Source organism: Schistocerca serialis, chromosome 9, assembly GCF_023864345.2.
Source record: "Schistocerca serialis cubense isolate TAMUIC-IGC-003099 chromosome 9, iqSchSeri2.2, whole genome shotgun sequence".
Lineage (NCBI taxonomy): Eukaryota > Metazoa > Arthropoda > Insecta > Orthoptera > Acrididae > Schistocerca > Schistocerca serialis.
The window spans coordinates 325,533,089-325,555,698 of record NC_064646.1 but is presented as its reverse complement, the minus strand read 5'-3'; the positions used below and the strand labels follow the sequence as shown (position 1 = coordinate 325,555,698).

At 42.8% G+C, this 22,610-nt stretch overlaps 1 protein-coding gene across 1 annotated transcript in view; it reads right to left on the bottom strand.

Moving 5' to 3' along the window:
* Positions 1 to 1,797: 1,797 nt before the first annotated feature.
* Positions 1,798 to 22,610, bottom strand: part of LOC126419592 (uncharacterized) — a 68,801-nt gene continuing 47,988 nt past the window's right edge. Inside the window, exons 4-6 of the mRNA XM_050086779.1 lie at positions 22,111 to 22,210; positions 8,110 to 8,265; positions 1,798 to 1,993 (exon numbers count right to left, since the gene is read on the bottom strand). Of these exons, the coding sequence (XP_049942736.1) occupies positions 1,922 to 1,993; positions 8,110 to 8,265; positions 22,111 to 22,210 (328 nt within the window). The 3' untranslated portion in view covers positions 1,798 to 1,921. The remainder of the gene's footprint in view (positions 1,994 to 8,109; positions 8,266 to 22,110; positions 22,211 to 22,610) is intronic.

Below are 22,610 nucleotides of genomic sequence, written 5' to 3'. Positions count from 1 at the left end.
TGTCCGATTAATACTGATTGCGTCAGGCCATAAGTACTCCACAGTTACATGAAGAAACGGTAAATATATTTATTTGTCCATGTCTTTGTTCATATCCGATATATAGTATTCATGAATAAATTGGTCAAATATTTGCTATGTTTAAAAAGCACAGAGACATTAGGCTATGGGCCTACTTTGTATCTATTCCTATGATATATGTTTATTTAATTTGTTTATGTATTTAATAATGAGTGTTAGAGCGTGTTTATGTCCAGCCATAGAAATATTTATTTAATTTCAAGTTATTTAAATGTAAATCCAGTATTTCGAATGTGTTTCATTATGTATGTGAGTAGCATGGAGACAGGGCGGGAGCGCTCTAGCCAATCACAGCGATCGTTCCAAAAAGAACACGTGGAGAGACTGCATGGGAGTGGGGGAGGAGGATCGTTTCGAGAGAGGACAGGGCTGTTCTGAAGGGTGTGGAGTGAGGGACGGTACGAGAGAGGACACGGTGGAGTGCTGGACAGTGTGGCGCGACGGACGCATGGTCGCGGGAGAGACTTGGAGAGTGTGGAGCAGTTTGCGTGTTCGCGGGAGATAGAAATACTTCGGAGTGCCGACTTGTGAACTTGTGAGATTTCCGTGGTTTCTACAGTGAAGATGTAGTATGCGTTTAGAAGTGAATATCTCGCGAGCTATGTTGTCGTTCATAACTAATTATGTGCAGTAGGAATCTATTGTTTCCTTGTTATTCAACTTATATTTTATTTAATTGCTGGACCATCGACACCAACAAGCGTTTTTCAGAAATATATTGCATTCTCAAAAGCGCTTCTACTATCGTACTGATCATTTAATGTCATTAAGATAGTACCTGCAGATTTTTTTAACTGCAATCTTTCATTTGTAAATTACTATGTTGCATTAAAAATTCGCAATTGCCGAGTGATAAGAACCTTTGACCATTCGATTCATGTGTATATTCAAGTTGTATACTGTAGACTCAGCAGTATTTGGCTTGTAATGCAGCAACTACGTATCCCAGCTCCTAGACAACGAAACCAGGCAAAACTTTAAATATTTCAACTCTGATTCTGTGGGTACGTAGCTGAGGGCCAATCACCACTCATTTTTCTATGAATTGAAAGCCCACAGCTGTAAAACAAAGTAACATCATTGAAACTAAGAAGATATCAGATGTTTTCAAAGTAGCAGCTCTCTTGCTAATCTACTCGATTTAATTCAGATGACACAAGCCTTAACAGCATTAAACTGTGTTGTGATAGCTTATTGTAAGAGATGTCGAACGAGTCAAAGTATGCATTACTATAAGGCGAACACATCGCAGAAACTTAATACTCTGTAAAGTTTCTGCGATGTGTTCGCCTTATAGTAATGCATACTTTAACTCGTTCGACATCTCTGGAATCCATCCTTGGTGGTTTCTACGGAACACGATGAATGAATGAAGGAAGGAACGCTGTCGTGAATATTGAACCTACCTGCATTATGATCAAGTAGGATTGTATGACTGGTTACGATCACTATAAGTAAACAACTATGAGTTCAAGGATGTAAGCAGTATTTATTGTTGTCCCAGGTGATACACTTCCACTAAGTTTCCTGAAGTAATAGCCAACATTTTGTAGTTTCCGCAAAGGTAATTTCGATAGAGAGATGACAACGAGAGATGTATGTACTTTTTATCATTAAGCAGTATCCTTGCTTAGAGAAATGTTTGTACTAACAATGTAAAAAACTGTAAACAGAAAGGAAACAGAGGGTTATTTTTAATTAGGAAATGTCGCCGTTGTTCCACAGAGTCAATCAATGGAATGCTCAGCGGGAAAGTAACTTTAATTCCAAGGAGACAACTGCTGTAGTTATATAGAATCACTCTCGTGCGATCCACGCCAGCAGCAGGTTGCCGTTGTGCTCAATCCAGTGACGCTCTCGCACGCTCCGTGTGGTACAGGAAATTAAACAGCGTGTACGAAGTGTTCAGCACCTAGAAAATAAAATCATGCCATGAAGTATTCATATTGTTCGACCACACAGCTGCTCAGTATACCTGGAATAACAGCAGAATTCTTTCAAGTTAGAGGCTTATCTGCTGCGGGCACAAAGCTCTTGTCATAATCTTAAATAAAGTGTCGCGGATTAACTCTGCAGTTTCGCTTGCTCCAAAAAGTGCGCGCTTACGGTCTATCCGATGACATATGCGGTTGGATAGAAAGTTTTGTGACAGACAGGGAGCAGTATGTCGTCCTGAAAGGGGTGACTTCAACAGAAGCAAGCGTAACTTCAGGCGTGCCCCAGGGCAGCGTAATAGGTCCGCTACTTTGTACGATTTACATAAACGATCTGGTTGATGGTACTGACAGTGGCATTAGACCGTTTGCCGATGATACTGTAGTCTACAGGAAAATAGTATCACACGAAAGTTGTGAACAAATCAATGAGGATTTGCAGAAAATTAATGCGTGGTGTAATGACTGGCAGTTATCTCTCAATATCAGTAAGTGTAACCTACTGCGTATAACAAGGCGAAAATCCCCATTAATGTACGAGCACAAAATAAATGCCCAGTCTGTGGTAGCGGTAACATCCATCAAGTATCTGGGTGTGACTATTCGAAATGATCTCAAATGGAATGATCAGATTACACAAGTAACGGGTAAGGCAAACTCTAGATTGCACTTTATTGGTAGAAACCTGAAGCGATGCAGTCCTTCAACAAAGGAAATAGCTTACAACACGTTAGTTCGTCCAGTCTTAGAGTATTGTTCGTCTGTGTGGGACCCTTACCGGTTAGGTCTGATTCAAGAGATTAAGAAGGTCCAAAGATTCGTGACTGGTACATTTAGCCACCGCGAGAGCGTTACAAACCTCATAGAAAGTTTGAAGTGCGACACACTTGCAGATAGACGACGTGCTAAACGGAAGGGGCTGCTCACTAAATTCCGAAATCCGATCTTCATCGAGGATGTAGAGCATATATTATTGCCTCCAACTTTCAAATCGCGCAATGATCACCATTCAAAGAGAAGGGAAATTAGAGCTCGTATTGAGGCGTTCAGTGGAACAGAGGGGGGGAAATATGACTTTGGCGCGAATTCTGCCCTCCGCCACACACCACTTGGTGGTTAGCGGAGTATATATGCAGATGTAAATGTAGAACTGCTCTGAAGAACAAATAAGGAACTTTTTTGCCTTAGAAAGAAAAATATGTGATTCTGATAGCAATTTTTCTCCTGGATTCATGTATCAGTTTTTCCCCATTACTCAAGGTTTTCGAGAGACAGGCGGTTATAATTTGGTACTGTTTAATTTTTTTTACAATCTTAACTATACAATATTTATACATTTTGACCCATCTAGAAAGTAATAAACTACGATTTTACGCTATATTTCACCTATGGAACACCCCTCCTAATGGTATTAACAATAATAACCCAGAATATAAGGCTTCAATTTGGCTTGATACCTCATTTCCATAGCTGAAATCTCCTGATAATAGTGTTCCCTCGCTCATCGTTCACTGCGCCCAGATTTTTCGGGAAGAATTGTAGTTGCGCCTGGAGCAGTAAGGTAATATTACAACTCAAATTTTTATAAAATGTTATAAGGTTATTGACAATATCAAGACAGTTTTCCGCCTTTTTATTTCCCATTAAAATATGAGTAATTTTTTGAATGCTTCCTAAGCTGTTTTCTCCGGTGGATTCAATAGTTCCTCAGATTTTTCTTCCTCAATCAGTGATCGTATTTGTGGAGCCTCAAATATTCCTTCTTTAATTTTTGCTTCACAAATTTTAGGAAACATCTGTTTTAAGTACATGAAACCAAGGTATTGTTCAAGGCTTTGGCTAAGTTCATCATTACTACTAATTTGATGTGTAACCGAGTTAGGCAACTGTTTTTAGGATTACACAATGCATCATACTTCAGATTTTTCTGTCCGGAAGTGAATGATTCGCACGTTGACCATTCGCCTATAACGTAATGGTTTTTTCTGTCCCTATTATCCCACTGACACAAAAAACAACAGAACTTTCTGTAACCAAGATGCAGACCAAAAAGAATTGTAGTTACTTTCAAAGCACCTCACATATTCCGTTCATACACTACATACTCAAGCTTTTCCGATATAAATTTAAAGTTATCTTATTTTTCCTTCGTATTAGCAGAGTGAGCCACAGGCATGATGGGAATTCGTTATCGCTCAGCAGAAGCTGCATTGACTTTAAAGGAGTCAATGAACAAGAGCCATTTTGTTCGATTATGCTCAATACGTAATGTGTCCATAAGAGAAGAAATGCCAATACAAAACAGTAAGGCAATATCTTCAGAAAAACAGTCTTTAAATTGAGAATGGCTGTTACGATAAGACATACATTTGTGTTCTTTTGAAGAATATTTCGTTTTTTTAGCCGGGAACCAAGCATTTCAAACTCTTTTCGGATAACTTTAAATCTCGTATGAGGTGGTTTACATATTCTTAAGTCGATAAACAAGGCTCAAGCGAACAGATTTGTTCATAAGCTGCGTCACCAAACTCTGTTTATTTTTATTTCCTGCTTCCATCAGAATCTGAATTCTCTTCAATCAAATGTCACGTGTTCTGTTGGCTTTGGTATGGGCGGTTCTTCGCAGTGTGGAACTGGTCTCACTGCATATTGCAGTTTGGGGTACACCACTGTATGTTTTGATTTTGGCGTTGTCACTTTAACGTTTATGAAGCATAAACAACAGTCAGAGGAGTGATATTCCGACTCCTTCCAAATAATAACGGCGTGGGCCGTTCTGCCATGCAGTGAGAAGCCAGGGACACGATAAGCAGCAGATATGTGGGGCCCAAGCTCTTGTTTGGTCCTCCACTTTACACTCAAAATCACATCACCTCAAAATAAAGTTCATAGCATGTTTTCACTAATGGAGCAGGGTTTCTCCTTTGGGACTTGAGTATCGCTTCACCACACATATAACAAAAATTTTTAGAATAATTTAAACAGACTCTATTCATTTTGTAAATAACGACTAATTAAAAGAAAGAAATTCGTCAATACGTCATAACACATTGCAATCAGCGGTTATGGTCTTAGAAAGGTTGCGCGACCACTGATGTCCTATGAGGCGACTAAAGTCAAGGGGTAGAGATATGGATATATACAGATGGAAGTAATATTGAGTACAGAAGGTATAAAAGTATAAAAGGGTTATACATTGGCAGAGCTGTCATTTGCACTCATGTGAAAAAGTTTCCTAGGTGAGCCGGCAGGAGTGGTTCAAATGGCTCTGAGCACTATGGGACTTAACGTCTCAGGTCATCAGTCACCTAGAACTTGGAACTACTTAAACCTAACTAGCCTAAGGACATCACAAACATCCATGCCCGAGGCAGGATTCGAACCTGCGACCGTAGCGGTCGCGCGGTTCCAGACTGAGGCCCCTAGAACCGCTCGGCCACCATGGGCCGGCCGGCCAGAGTGGCCGAGCGGTTCTAGGCGCTACAGTCTGGAACCGCGCGACCGCTACGGTCGCAGGTTCGAATCCTGCCTCGGGCATGGATGTTTGTGATGTCCTTAGGTTAGTTAGGTTTAAGTAGTTCTAAGTTCCAGGTGACTGATGACCTCAGAAGTTAAGTCCCATATTGCTCTGAGCCATTTGAACCATTTTCCTAGGTGATTATGGCCACACGACGGGAACCAGCAGACTTTGGGTGCAGATTGGTAGTTGGAGCTACAGGCAGAGGACATTCCGTTACGGAAATCATGAAGAAATTCAACATTCTGAGAGCCACAATATCAAGAGTGTTCCGAGAATACCACATTTCAGGCATTACCTCACACCACGAACAAGGCAGTGATCGACGTCCTTCACTTAGCGATCGAGAGGAGCAGCGTTTACCTACAGTCGTCAGTGCTAACAGACAAGCAACACCGCTTGAAATATCCGCAGATATCAATCTGAGATGTACGACGAACGTATCCGTTAGGACAGTGCGGCGAAATTAGGCGTTAATGGGCTATGGGAGCAGACGACCGACGGGACTGTCGTTGCTATCAGCACTAAATATCCTGCAGCGCTGCTCCTGAACTCGTGACCATATTGGTTGGACCCTAGAATCTAGATAATTGGAAAACCGTGGCCTGGTCAGATGAGTCCCGACTTCAGTTGGTAAGAATTGATAATGTGGCGCAGACCCCATGAAGCTATGGGCCCTGGTTGTCAACAAGCTGGCAACCTGGCGGTGGCTCTATAATGGTGTGGACTGGAAGCGATTATTAACTGGAAATGGTTATCTTCGGATGTGTGGAGACCATTTGTAGCTATTCATGTACTTCATTTCCCAGACAACGATGGAATTTTTATGGATGACAATGCGTCGTGTCACCAGGCCACAATTCTCCGCGACTGGTTTGAAGAACATTCTGGACAGTTTGAGCGAATCGTGTGGCCACCCAGGTCGCCCGACGTGAACCCCACTTGAATGTTTATGTGACATAACCGAAAGAGCCGTTTGTGCACAAACTCCTGCACCGGCAACACTTTCGCAGTTATGCACAGCTATGAAGCAGCATGGCTCAGTATGTGTGCAGGGTACTTCCAACGATTTGCTCAGTCCATGCCACTTCGAGCTCCTACACTATGCCGGGAAAAAGAAGATATGACACGATATTAGGAGATATCGCGAGACTTTTGCCGCCTCAGTGTGAAGCAACAAGGTTGCTCTTTACGCCCGATGAGCTTAGGTTTCGCGAGCACCCGGCAGAAAAACCTCCCCTTTAAGGAAAGCTAATAAAAACAAAACCAAATAAGGTAGAACAATTTTATTTATACTAAATAAAAGTACATATTATGCCATTTTAGAAAATACTCTTATGGTCTTACTTTTTAAATAAAACATCCCTTAAATGGCTTCCTGCACTGTCGACACACTGTTTGAGTCTTTCCCTGAAGTTATTCATTACTCTTTGAGTCATTTCAGGTGGAATAGCTTCAACCTCTTGTGTAATTGCTTCTTTCAGGGCTCGTAAAGATTGTGGACGTTGTTCATAAACTTTTGCTTTTAAATAGCCCCAAAGAAAGAAATCACAGGGCGTTAAGTCCGGCGATCGTGGGGGCCAGCCAATGTCTCCACGCAACGAGATCACATGTCCAGGAAACATTTCCTTCACCAATGCCAGTGACTGCCGCGCTGTGTGGGCAGTAGCACCATCTTGCTGGAACCACACGTTCTCTAATTCACCAAAAAGCTCCCTTAGTTGCGGTTGGAGAAAGTCGCGGAGCATGGCACAATAGCGTTCACTGTTGACGGTTAAATTCCTGTCATTTTCTTCGAAAAAGTAAGGACCGATCACTCCGGAATTGTAAACAGCACACCATACTGTTACTTTAGGGCTATGAAGTGGTCGTTGATGAAGTTCTTGGGGATTGTGTTCACACCAGTACCTGCAATTTTGGCTGTTCACTGTTCCGGCAAGGTGAAAGTGTGCTCCATCAGAAAAAATCACAATATCGTTGGGACGAATGTTCCGAAGAAGGTCTTGGCACAAACTTACACGGACACCACAGTCTCGTTCACTCAGTTCCTGCGTAGTTACAATTTTGTAAGGATGCATTTTAAGATCTCGATGCAAGATTCTTCTCACACTTCGATCAGATATCCGTAATGCTGCCGCATGCTTTTTAGCGGATCGTCGAGGAGATTGTTGAACTGAAGCTCTAACTGCATCAACATTTCCCGGGCCTGTTGCAGTCCGTGGTCGTCCAGGTGGTTTCCTTTTTAATGCGGAACCTGTCTCACGAAAGTTAGCAACCCAAGAATAAATTGTTTTCATATCGGTAACAGGGTCCCGTCGTCCGAGCGCAAAGCGAACGCGAAAAGCACGTTGAGTATTAATAGGCGATTCGCCATTTTGAATAAAATCTTCCACTACGAAGGCACGATGTTCACCAGACCACGCCGTGGCGTACACTGAAAACGGCACGTAGGCAGCTACTTAACGACGCGCCCCCCACTACTCTGCTCCTTCTGCTGTCCGCTGCACGTTACTTTGTAATCGGGGAGTTTTTTATGCCGGACCCTGTATAACAGCGACAGCGCGCACGCCTACTGACCTGGATGACCATCTCCTTGGACAGCGGGTAGAGCAGGCCGACCTTGAGGCTGGCGGCTCTGCAAGAACGCAGGCAGAAGACGAGCAGCAGCTGCTTGCAGCGCCCGTCGCCGTCCGGCCAGCCACAGCTGAAGGCCGAGTGCACCAGGCGCTCGCTCTGTACAGCAACCCAAACGGGTGAACTTTAGAGGTTGGACAAAACGGTATGAACTCTCACCTGTTCTGCTGTAGGGACGCATCTGTCATGCTCAGCAGGCTGAACGCCTCTACATCTACACCCATACTAGGCAAGCCACCTGACGGTTTGTGGCGAAGGGTACTTTGAGTACCTCTATCGGTTCTCCCTTCTATTCCAGTCTCGTATTGTTCGTGGAAAGAAAGATTGTCGGTATGCCTCTGTGTGGGCTCTAATCTCTCTGATTTTATCTCTTCGCGAGATATACATAGGAGGGAGCAATATACTGCTTGACTCCTCGGTGAAGGTATGTTCTCGAAACTTCAACAAATGCCCGTACCTAGCTACTGAGCGTCTCTCTTGCAGAGTCTTGCACTGGAGTTTATCTATCATCTCCGTAACGCTTTCGAGATTACTAAATGATCCTGTAACGAAGCGCGCTGCTCTCCGTTGGATCTTCTCTATCTCTTCTATCAACCCTATCTGGTACGGATCCCACACCGGTGAGCAGTATTCAAGCAGTGGACGAACAATTGTACTGTAACCTACTTCCTTTGTTTTCGGATTGCATTTTCTTAGGATTCTTCCAATGAATCTCAGTCTGGCATCTGCCTTACCGACGATCAACTTTATATGATCATTCCATTTTAAATGACTCCTAATGCGTACTCCCAGATAATTTATAGAATTAACTGCTACCAGTTGCTGACCTGCTATATTGTAGCTAAATGATAAGGGATCTTTCTTTCTATGTATTCGCAGCACATTACACTTGTCTACATTGAGATTCAATTGCCATTCCCTGCACCATGCGTCAATTCGTTGCAGATCCTCCTGCATTTCGGTACAATTTTCCATGGTTCCAACCTCTCGATATACTAAAGCATCATCCGCAAAAAGCCTCAGTGAACTTCCTATGTTATCCACAAGGTCATTTATGGATCTTGTGAATAGCAACGGTCCTACGACACTCCCCTGCGGCACACCTGAAATCACTCTTACTTTGGAAGACTTTTCTCCATTGAGAATGACATGCTGTGTTCTGTTATCTAGGAAGCCTTCAATCCAATCACACAATTGGTCTGATAGTCCATCTGGGCACAGATGCTTTACCATCGGCCAATAGTATTTTACATCACAGAAAATTTGTTGTTTCATTTGGAAGAGTCTTTGTATGTTTCTGATGGAGTGTAATTCTGGACATTCTGTCTGTCTTTTTTTGAGTAGGGGATGGGAGCTGGCGTCCTCAGCTGACTGGTTTTATACCACTCGCTAGGACTTTCTCTGGCTTGCCAACCGCTTCATCTCAGAGTAACACTTACGTCGAGTCTCCTCAATTATTTGTTGGAAAACTCTTCCATTTGGTGTGCGAGACGTATGAAACAGATGAAATACCCCCCGACGTCAAGAAGTAATAAAACCTTTTCCAAAGAAAGCAGTTGCGACAGTTGTGACATTACCAAACTATCAGTTTAATAAGTCATGGTTGCAAAATAATAACATGAATTCTTTACAGAATAACAGAAAAACTGGTAGAAACCGACCTCGGGGAAGATCAGTTTGGATTTAGGAGAAATGGAGGAACACGCGAGGCAATACTAACACTACTACTTACCTTAGAATATAGGTTACGTTAAGGTAAAACTACTTTTATAGCATTTGTATACTTGGAGAGAGTTTTTGACAACGTTGACTGGAATACTCGTTTTGAAATTTTTATGGTAGCAGGGAGCGGCTACGCACAACTTGTATAGAAACCAGATAGCTGTTCTAAGATTGGAATGATATAAAATGTAAGCAGTAGTTGAGAAGAAAATGAGACAGGATTTTAACCTGTCCCCAATGATATTCAATCTGTGCACTGAACAGGAAGTAAAGGAAACCAAAGAAAAATTTGAGTAGAAATGAAAGTTTAGGAAGAAGAAATCGGAACTTTCAGATTTGCCGACAACATCATAATTCTGTCAGAGATAGCAAAGCATTTGAAAGAGCAGATAAGTGGGGCCGGCCGCAGTGGCCGAGCGGTTCTAGCCGCTTCAGTCCGGAACTGCGCGAATGCTACGGTCACAGGTTCGAATCCTGCCTCGGGCATGGATGTGCGTGATGTCCTTAGGTTAGTTAGGTTTAAGTAGTTCTAAGTTCTAGGGGACTGATGAAAGTCCCATAGTGCTCAGATCCATTTGAACCAGATAAGTGGAATGGGCAGCGTCTTGAAAGGCTGATGTAAGTTGAACGTCAGAAAAAGAAAAACAAGGATAATGGAATATAATGGAGTTAAATCAGGTGACGGTGAGTGAATTAGATTAGGAAACAAGACAGTGAAAGTCGCAGATGAGCTGTGCTCTTGGGACAGCAAAATAACTAATGAGGCCGAAGCAGATAGGATATAAAATGTAGACTGGCAATGGCAGCGTTTCCGAGAGATTTGTTAACATCGAATGTAGACCTAAGTGTTAGGAAGTCCTTTTTTTTTAACGTATTTGTCTGTAGTGTAGCCATGTACGGATGTGAAACGTGGTCGATAAACAGCTTAGACAAGAAGGGGATAGAATCTTTTGAAATGTTATGCTACAGAAGAATACTGAACATGGGCAGAATACGTAACTAATGAGAAAATGAAAAGAATTTGGGAGAAAAGAAATTCGTGGCTCTACCTGCCTAGAAGAAGGGTTCGATTGATAGGGCACATTCTGAGAGATCAAGGGATCATAAACTTAGTATTGGAGGTAAGTATGGGGGCAAAATTCCTAGAGGGAGGCCAAGAGATGAACACATTAAGCAGATTGAGAAGGATGTAGATTACAGTACTTATTTGGAGATGAAGAGGCTTGCACAGTATAGAGCAGCACGGAGAGCTGCATCAAACCAGTCTTCAGACTGAAGACCACAACAACGACATACCAGCCTCTGTCCTCCTCTACAGTTTCTACCAGCTGCAACTCCCTCTAGTGCCATGGAAATTATTCTCTGATGTTTTAGCACACGTCCTATCATGCTATGTTGTCAGTGTTTTCTACGTATCCCTTTCTTCGTTGGTTATGCAGAGAATCTCCTGATTTCTTTTTTTATCAGATCATCTAATCATCAACGTCCTTCTACCGCACCACATTCGATTCTGTTCTTTCCGATTTCCCCAAAGTACGTATGCAAATTTTCAGAAATTTCTTTCTCAATTAAGGCCATGTTTGATTTTTTTAGCAGGAAATTCCCTTTTTTTCCTGCGCTAGTCTGCTTCTTATATTCTCCTTGCTCCGTCCGTTATGCGCATTTATGCTTCCAGCATAACAGAATTCTTTCATTTCGTCAACTTCGTGGTCCCCAAGCTAAATGTTAAATTTCTCCCCAGTCTCATTTTTGGTTTTGGTTTAGCCCCTGCTTACCTGACATTCGTTCCATTTAGCAAGTTCTGTAACCTTGCTTACTGTTGCTCAGTGTAACAATGTAACCAGCAGGTCATATCATTGCTATTCTGTCAACCTGAATTTTACTTCGACTTCTGAATCTTTCTTTTATTTCCATCACTGTATCTTCGATGCTTTAGTGGATCCCGATCCTGAGATATTGCTCTTAATCTAAGTTAAACTAACTTACGCTAAGGACAACACACACCACACACCCATGCCCGAGGGAGGACTCGAACCTCCGACGGGGAAGGGGGGGGAGGGGGGGAGGGAGCCGCATGGACCGTGACAGGACGCCTGAGACAGCGCGGCTACCACGCGCGGCTAGCTCAATGTAGAGGGGCAATATTATCCACCAAAAGGAATTCTTATTCTTTCATCCTACAACTAACAGAAAACGTCGCTTCGGTATGGCCGCCAAGCAGGATCATTGCAAGTTTTCGTGTCATCTCGAGAAGCTCTCTGAATATTGAGCGGAGCCGGAATGAGCCCTGAAACTGCAGCAGAATATTCACAGTGCACTGGAAAATTTTTAACTGTCGTACTACTGTCTTGCTTGGGGGAATCCTCCTACCCTGTATGGCAACTGACAGCTATTTCATCCAATTTTCTCAATTATTTGTTGGAAAACTCTTCCATTTGGTGTGCAAGACGGTTCGGACCATCCAAAAATTGCACTGAGTTCGCATCTGTCTCTGCGACTACGCAGTCTATCCCACAGTAGGTAATTCACATAAAATTAGTCTTCACGCTGACCTCTACATCACGCAATTACTCTTCAGACTACTGCTGACATCTACACTACGTGATCGAATGTAATGCGAAGTTGGCGGCTAGGTGTCACCGGCAGTGCCAAAAGAAGCAGGAGTGTAGTGTTGTCGGTAGGGAAGCAATAACAGTCGAATGGGTCAGTCAGAAGAGCTAAGAGACTCTGAAGATGGACTAGTCATTGGATGTCAGTCTGAGTAGCAAATCCACCAAGAAAGTTTCACACCTTCTGTAGCTGTCCAAGTCGAATGTTGGTGACGTGATTGCGAAGTGGAAACGCGAAGGAACAACCATGGTTAACTCAAGACCAGGCAGACCTCATATACCGACGGGCAGGGGTCATTGAGCATTGCGGAGCGTGGTTGTAAAAAATCACATGAAATCAGCGGAATGAATCATTCGTGAATTCGGAAGTGCTACCAGTATCCCGCTGGCACAATGACTGTGTGTGGTAAGAGATAAACAATAGGGTGAATGATCGTATAACTCCTCATAAGCCATACGTTACTGCAATCAGTGGTTAGAGACGCTTGAGATTGTGTAAAGAGCGAAGTCACTTAAAGTGGATGACTGGAAACGGGTGATTTGCAGTGATGCTGTAACCTATGGCATGGCGATGGATGAGCTAGAGTCTGGTGAATGCCCGGAGAACGTTACCTGCCATCTGCCACCATTTGTAGTGCAACAGTGAGGTGCAGAGGTATGTGGTTGTTTCTCGTGACTAGGTTATGTTTTTTTCTCAGAGAATTTAAGAAAAGTCCAAATGTGGACAGACATGAACAAATTTTACACCGTTGTGTACTGCGTACAGTAGAGGAACAGTTAGGAGATGATTGTTTCATCATGCGATTCCAACTCGTCTTAAAGGGGCATCTGTGAGGCAATGGTTTGTGGGCAATAAACTTTGCTGAAATGAACTAGCCTGCCCAGAGTCCCGACCTGAACTCAATGGAAGAACTTTGAGATGAGCTACATTGTCGGCTTCGCTCCAGACCGTCGCATTCAACCTTCTCTGGTTGCGGCTCTTGGGAAGAATAGGTTGCCATTCCTCCACACTCAGTTACCTCACTGAAAGTGTTCCCAGTACAGTCCAACCCACCATAAAAGTGAAGTGTGGACAGACACCCCTATTAGTGTCCACTAATGTGTGCCCCGATACTTTCCATCAGATACTGCACAGGTATATTCCACAGATCACCTTTCGGTGTCTGCAGAGAGTACTTCGTATTCCATTATCACTTCGCGATTTCGTGTTCCAATCGCGAATAGTGCGTGGTAATCTCTGATTTTAATTTCAGAGTATTTTTGCGAGAAATATGTAGGAGGAAGCAACATGCACGTACACTGTCGAAATTTTAACAGCAATCCACATTGTGATGCACTGCCCCTCCCCTTTAGCGTCTGTCTTTGAAGTTGGGTGAGCATCTCCCTGAGGCTTTTGCAGTTACTAAACGAACCTGTGACGAACCGCGCTGCTTTTCTTTGGATCTTCTATGTTTGACCTATCAATCCGACTCTGTGAGGACCCCAGAGTCAGAGGCAACACGAAAGTGTTGGTCGAACAAGAACCTTGTAAACTGCCTGTTCTGTGGGTAGACTTCATTTTCTGAAGATTCTTCCCGATTACCTGTCTGTAGCCTGCGTTTCATACCATAACTTTTATGTGGTTTTATATCAAATTACTCCGTAGTCTATACAGACTCCCAGACATTTAACTGATGTGGCTTTTCCCAGTGCTTGTTCCGCAATCGTGTAATGAAACAATGAAGGGCATTTCCGACCATCTGTATGCTATGTGTTACATTTACTTACGTTGTTTATTCTGAGAGTCAAATGCCAATTCTTGCACCAAGAGACTATCTTCTACAGGTCTTCTTGCATTTCGCTACAGTTTTCTAGGGTTGCAGCTTTTCTATACACAGCAGCAACTTTTGCGAACAGTCTCATGGAATTGTCCTAAGTTATCCGTGGGACATTAATCTACACTGAAGAGCCAAAGAAACTGGCACACCTGCCTAATATCATGTAGGGACCTCGCGCGCACGCAGAAGTACCGCAACACGACGTGGCATGAACTCGACTAATATCTGAAGTAGTGCTGGAGGAAATTGACACTATGAATATTGCAGGGCTGTCCGTACATCTGTAAAAATACGAGGGTTTGGAGATCTCTTCTGAAGAGCACGTTGCAAGGCATCCCAGATATGCCCAATAATGCTCATGTCTTGGGAGCTTGGTGGCCAGCGGAAGCTTTTAAGCTCAGAGGTGTGTTCCAGAAGCCACTCTGTAGCAGTTCTGGATGTGTGCAAGTGTCCCATTGTCCTGCTGGAAATGCCCAAGTCCGTCGGGCTGCACAATGGACATGAATGGATTCAGGTGATGAGACAGGATGCTTACGAACGTTTTACCTGTCAGAGTCGTATCTAGACGTATCAGCAGTCTCATCTCACTTCAACTGCACACGTGCCACACCATTACCACACACCATTTCAGAGCCTCCACCAGCTTGAACAATCTCCTGCTGCCATGCAGGTCCATAGATTCATGAGGTTGTCTCTATACCCGGACTCTTCTATCCGTTCGGTCTAATTTGAAACGAGATCGTTCGACCAGGCAACATGTTTCCAGTCATCAACAGTCCAATGTCGGTGTTGAAGGACTCAGGCGAGGTGTAAAGCTTTGTGTCGTTCAGTCATCAAGGGTACACGAGTGAGCCTTCGGCCCCGAAAGCCCATATTGTTTCGTTGAATGGTTCGCACGCTGACACTTGTTGATGGTCCAGCACTGAAATCTGCAGCAATTTGCGGAAGGGTTGCACTTCTGTCACATTGAATGATTCTCTTCAGTGGTCGTTAGTCCCGTTCTTGCAGGGTCTTTTTCCGGCCGCGGCGATGTTGGAGATTTGATGTTTCACCGGATTCCTGATATCCACAGTACATTCGTGAAATAGTCGTACGGGAAAATCCCCTCTTCATCGCTACCTCGGTGATGCTTGTGCGTCGACTATAACACCACGTTCAAACTAACTTAAATGTTGATAACCCTTCATTGCAGCAGCAGTAACTGATCTAACAACTGCGCCAGACACTTGTTTTATTAGGCGTTGCCGACCGCAGCGCCGTATTCTGCCTGTTTCCATATCTCTATATTTGTATACGCATGCCTATACCAATTTCTTTGGCGCTTCATTATATAGGTATCGGGAACTGTTATGGTCCTATAATACTGCCTTGGGGATGTACCGGAAGATATATTTACGCCAGACGATGTCTCTCCGTTGAGGATGAAACGTGGTGTTCTGTTTGTTAAGAGCTGTTTACAGTACTGTCACAATCTGTTCTGATGTTCCGTAAGCTAGCATTTTGGCCGCGCGGAGTGGCCGCGCGGTTAGAGGCGCTATGTCACGAATTGCGCGGCCCCTCTCGCCGGAGGTTCGATTCCTCTCTCGGGCATGGGTATATGTGTTGTCCTTAGCGTAAGTTAGTTTAAGTAGTGTGTAAGTTTAGGGACCGATGACCTCAGCAGTTTCGTCCCTTCGGAATTCACGCACATTCGAACATCGCATTTTGTTCGATAGGCGATAAAGCTGGACTGTATCGACCGCCTTTCGGATGTCGAGGAACACGGTATCAGCTTGGTCACGGTCGACGGTGTATACTACCTTCTGGTTAGAGAGCTACGTTTCACGAGATCCCGAGTTCGTTGTTTGCTGATTCTCCCATAGGAAACTATCGGTCTGCAGAAAAAAGACCCATCCCTACCGGCATGGTGAAAATGCGTTACAAACTATATCTCAGAAATATTCCCGCGAACTGTACACCGTTGAGTGTGGCACAGCAGTTAACACCGCTGTCCGGCGTGATGTGGGTGACCAGTTCACACCTAATCACCAAATAACTATTTTTTAATTAGCCTTCATCAGTTCTGGGAAGTTCTTGAAATTTATTACTTTGGTATATTCTAGAACGTTCGATGTTTGTTAAAATAGCAGAGCTTTTCATGCAGGAGTGCAGTTCTATTGTTCGGGCTGTACGCCAGTGTTCGTAATAAACGTCCTTTCAGCACTAAATGTTGTACTTCATTGACGATCATGTTTTCTGATTCGGACTTGGTTGTGATTAAGACGCGACGTTGTGATCGAGTGCAAAAAGAACTCTTGAACCACTCTGCAGACTACATGTCGTTGTTGTTGTGGTTTTTAGTCCGAAGACTAGTTTGATGCGAGTAGTAGCCTAGGGGTTTCAGGCGCCATGTCACGAACTGCGCGGCCGCTCCCGCCAGACGTTCGAGTCCTGCCTCGGGCTTGGGTGTATGTGTTGTTCTTAGCATAAGTTATTTTAAGTTAGTTCAAGTAGTGTGTAAGTCTAGGGACCGATGACCTCAGCAGTTTGGCCCCTTAGGGACTCACACATATTTGACATATTTGATATTTCACTGGTTTGATGCAGCTCTCCATGCTACTCAATCCTGTGCAAGCTTCATCATCTCCCAGTGCCTACTGCAACCTACATCCCTCTGAATCTGCTTATTGTATTCATCTCTTGGTCTCCCTCTACCACTTTAATCCCACCCGCTTCCCTCCAGTACTAAATAGGTGATCCGTACACGTCTCAGAATGTGTCCTACCAACCGATCCCTTCTTTTGTTCATGGTGTACCACAAAATCTCTTCTCCCCTATTCTGTTCAATACCTCCTCAGTAGTTATGTGATCTACTCATCTAATCTTCAGCATTCTTCTGTAGCACCACATTTCGAAAGCTTCTATTCTCTGCTTGTCTGAACTATTTATCGTCCATTTTTCACTTCCATACATGGTTACACTCCATAAAAATACTTTCAGAGAGGACTTCCTGACACTCAAATCTATACTCGACGTTAGCAAATTTCTCTTCTTCAGAAACACTTTTCTTGCCATTGACAATTTACATTTTATATCCTCCCTGCTTTAACAGTCATCGGTTATTTTGCATCCCAAATAGCAAAACTAATTTACTGCTTTAAGTGTCTCATTTCCTAATTTAATTCTCTCAGCATCACCTAATTTATTTCGACTACATTCCATTATCCTAGCTTTGCTTTTGTTGATGTTTATCTTATATCCTCCTTTAAAGATACTGTCCATTCCGTTCAACTGCTCTTCCAAGTCCTTTGCTGTCTCTGAAAAATTGCAGTGTCATCGGAAAACCTTGAAGTTCTTATTTCTTCTCCCTGGACTTTAATTTCTACTCCAATTTTTTCTGTTGTTTCCTTTGATGGTTGCTCAATATAGAGACTGAATAGCATCGGGGATTGGCTGCAACCCTGTCTCACTTCCTTCTCAACCATTGCTTTCCTTTTGTACCCCACGACTCTTAAAACTGCCATCTGCTTTCTGTACAAATTTTAAATAGCCTTTCGGTCCCTGTACTTTACCCCTGCAGTCATTTAGAATTTGAAAGAGAGTATTCCAGTCAACATTGTCAAAAGCTTTGGCTAAGTCTACAATGGCTATAAACGTAGGTTTGTCTTTCCTTAACTAGCTTTTAAGATAAGTCGTAGGGTCAGTATTGCCTCGCGTGTTCCTATATTTTTCCGGAATCAAAACTGATGTTTCCCGAAGTTGGCTTCTCCCAGTTTTTCCACACTTCTGTAAATGATTCGTGTGAGTATTTTGCGGCTGTGACATATTAAACTGATGGTTCGGTAATTTTCACACCTCTCAGCACCTGCTTTGTTTGAAACTGCGATGATTATTATATTCTTCTTGAAGTCTGAGGGTATTTCGCCTCTCTCGTATACCTTGCTCACCAGATGGAAGAGTTTACCTATGATTGGCCCTCCCAAGGCTTTCAGTAGCTACTCCCGGGGTCTTGTTTCGACTTCGGTCATTCAGTGCTTTCTCAAACTCTTCACGCAGTATCATATCTCCCTTCTCATCTTCTTCTAAGACCTTTTCCATTTCCATAACATTTCCCTCAAGAGCATCCCCCTCTAAATATTCCTTCCACGTTTCTGCTTTACCTTCTTTGGTGAGCTCTTGATATTCATACAGGTGGTTCTCTGTCATACAGACTGTATGGCGTGGCATTATCAGGAATGTATGACAGGTATCGATAATCGTTTGCTATACCATCCGTTTTGGTATTGTGAAAGAATTTTTCTGGTAGTCATACATTTTCAACAAATTTATCTGTAATAAATTCCACAAGTCATTTAACTGTGTGTGGCGGAAGGTACTTTAGGTACCCCTATTCTATTCCACTCGAAAATGGTGCGTAGGAAGAATGATTGTCGGTAGGCCTCTCTTAGCTTGATTTCTCGAATTTTCTCGTCATGGTCATTACGCGAGACGTATGTGGGGGGAAGTAATACGTTGTCCGACTCTTCCACGAAAGTGTTCTCTTGAAATTTCAATCGTAAACCTCTTAGTGACATACAACGCCTCTCGTGTAACGTCTGCTAATGGAGTTTATTGAGCATCTCGGTAACGCTCTCGCGACGAGTAAACGATCCCGTGACGAGAAGCGCCGCTCTTCTTTGGATCTACTCTACCAGTACTGCCTGGTAAGGGTACCAGATTGCTGAACAGTTCTCTAGACTTGGTCGAACAAGCGTCTTCTAAACCAGTTTCTTCGTGGGTGAGTTACAATTCCATAAGATTTTTCCTATCAATCTCGGTGCGGCATCTGCTTTCCCTACTATTTGCTTTATTTGGTCATGCCACTTAAGGTCGCTCTAGATATTTATTTTTAGGTATTTTATGGTAGACACTGTTTCCAGCAGTTTGTCATCAGTAGTGTGGTTGTGCTGCAGCAGTAGATTTCTTTCCCTATGTATGCACAGGGCGTCATATTTATTTGCGTTCAGGATCAGCTGCTAGAGCCTGCACCATTCATTAGCCCTCTGCAGGCCATTCTCCAATTTGATACCGTCTTCTGGCGTTGCTACTTTGTTATAGACAATCGCATCATCTGCGAACACTCTTAAAGAGCGTGGGATGCTTTCTGGTAGATCATTTATATTCACTGTAAACAGTACGAGTCCTGTAAGACTTCATGTTGTGCAACGGAAATTATCTTCACATCCGTCGATTTTGTTCTGTTAAGAGCGACGTGTTGAGTTCTGTCTGCTAGGAAGTCTTGAATCCAGTTGCAAATCTGGTCTGATACTCGATAAGTTCGTGTTTTTTCACTAAACGGTAGCGCGGGCCGATGTCAAATGCCTTCCTGAAGACACGGAATACGCCTTCAACCTGAGTACCTTTGTCTAAAGCGCTATGGATCTTGCGGGGGAACAGAGAGAGTCGAGTTTCACAAGATGTCTGTTTGCGGCATCCATGTTGATTTTTATAGAGGAGATTTTCGTTCTCCAAAAACGTCACAATTCTTTAGCCTAAAACATGTCCCATATTTCTACAATAGATTGGCGTCAACGATATAAGCCTACAGTTGTGTGCATCTGACCTACTGCCCTTCTTGAAAACGGGAATGACCTGCGATTTTTGCAGTCACTAGGTACTTTCCGTTGTTCCAACGAACTACGATAAACTGATGCTAGAGGGGGAGCAAGTTCTTTCGCATGATCTTTGTAGAATCTTACAGGTATTTTGTCTGGTCATGATGGCTTTCCACTACTAAACGATTGTAGGTGGTTTCCTGTTCCGCAGTCGTTTATCTCAATATCTGCTATTTCGACATTCGTACGGTGATTGAAAAGAGGGATGCGTTACGACCTTCCGCGGTGGAACAATTTCGGAAGACCGAGTTCAGTACTTCGGTCTTCTTTTATCCATTTTGGTTACAGAACACCGCACATTGTAGGAAACACTGCAATCAACCACAAGTTTTTCTGAAATGATTTTATTGCACGATTAGTAGTTTCAGGCCTGCGCCCATTGTCAGGTGGTAACGTTGACTTCTTTGCAAGTTTTGCATTGTGTCTTCCTGAAAATACCTCCTTTACATATTTGCAATCCGTACTGATCAGTGAACTAACTAAGTACTTGTATTTTTGCACCATTTTTGATAACATGAGTCTCCCAATCTTTCGATTTTGAAAACTGTGTTATCGATTTCAGAACTTTCCCCGGGACATGTTTTGGAGACTGTTTCATGCCAAATGCCTTGTGCTTAAATTTTAACTTGTTCCATGACCCTTCTGATATAATGTACAGGAAATGTTGTATGTTGTCATTTTATGATTATATTCAACTTTCGAACACTAGTCTTTCTTTCAAAATAAAAGAAATCACTTTGTGTTTCGATAATATGATAACTGTGTGTGTCCTAGAGTTCATACACTACATTAGTATGTAACGACACCATAGTTTTCAATGCAATCAAATATATAGTTTCGTTGCTCGTTGCGCCGTGACTGTCATACGAAAGTATATTTCAGATATCGTTACTACTTGCGCCATCTACGTTAGTCATCTTGACGAGTAACCGTAATTAGAACAGTAAGAAATGTGCGATTGCATTGGCCACATTCAGTGTCGGATACATATTTGCTCATGATACGAGTCACATTATTCGGTTAAACGTTTACAGGTTCTTAAGCTGAAACCAACAAACACCTCTGACTGTTCTATGGTGCGACAGTATACCTTGATTGTATCATCTGCCATATATAGCAGCATGTAATAGAATTATTTTCTGACTAGTCTCATCTCTCTGAAATGTCAGCAAGTGCTTCTGTGCGTTCGGCCTTCATTTCACTCACCTGATCTATGATCCTCTGCCCGACGAGGCAGAATAACGCTGTCTGATAGGCGAAGAGAGAGAAACCAGTCAGTAGTTTGATGGTCTCCACCGGATCCATAGTTTCTTGTAGCAACTGAAATTGCAAAAAATTGCAGAAACGCAAGTTCAGTGCCTATGCACTTCATAGGTTGTAAAACATTATATTATCATCATATAATGCAGGCTATCACGACAGGAATTTGCGTTATTGCTGATGTTTTATGGGCATACGGTCGTGCACCAAGGCTTAATTCTCTGCCTAACGTTTCGTGTGTCTATGCAGTAGACATCATTACCTACTTTAACGACTCGGAAAGCAGTTACAGTCTCCAAGTAGTTCAGAAAGCTGAACTGTTTATATGCATCCACTGAACGTCACAAATCGACTGTTGCGTGGATAGATATGAACAGTTCGACTTGCTGAACTGAGTTTGAGACTTTAACGGCTTTATAAGTCGTTAAAGCATCTGATGACGTCTCCATCGTTGGAAGACGAAACGTTTGACGCAGAATTATACCTTGCACCACACCCTTATGACCTTAACACAGATATCAGCAATAACATCTTGTTAACTACATAATCATGACAATGGGCTGCAGAAGAGAAGAAAAATGCCATTACGTGTTCATATAAGGATTTTAATTTTTGATAAGTGAACGCCTTGGCGTAGTGGCACCTGCTGAATCTGCGAGTTTATCTATAGACGTGGTACAACTGAATAGGAGCTAATTTTGTAAGATCTGTTTCTTGGAATAAAACAAAGCTTGAACGACGAAAACAATCCTTATCTGGCTGAATTTACTGAAATCTCTCTTGCCCTCTCATTTTCTGGTAGGTTCACTATATTCACCTCATTAACATCTAGGGCTGAGTACGTGAGAGGTAATGGGCCTTACAACTAATAACATCTGCAACAAAAGTGGACGTAGTTCTTACCACAATTGTCGAGAAGATGTGCAGGCAGATGCAAAGCACATTGCAGAGAAGAAGAACGAAAACAGCCCGACTCATCAGCTCTTCCAACAGACTGATACATCTGCAGAACAAAACGAAACTACTATCAAACATTCGTATAACAAGGAACAATTGAGCACACTCTTTCATAAAAATTATAGACATAAGCACTACATGTACGACACACACTCCTCCGATTAGATGATTACTAAGAAATATTGTTTTGTATTAGAGAACTTACGTATTATGTGTTTACGCCAATTTGAGCACATGTTCAAGGAAATATGAGTTTACTAAGGTGAAATATGATATTTCATACCAATAATTCATCGTAGCTGTTAGTAAGGCAATTTATTTGCAAAACAGTTACAGTAGTTAACACTTCTGCTTGTATAGGTCTCACTAACCTCAATAACGGCAATGTAAGCCTATACCACACAAGGTAAGCACAGGTGCGGTGTAACTATAAACTGATATTATTA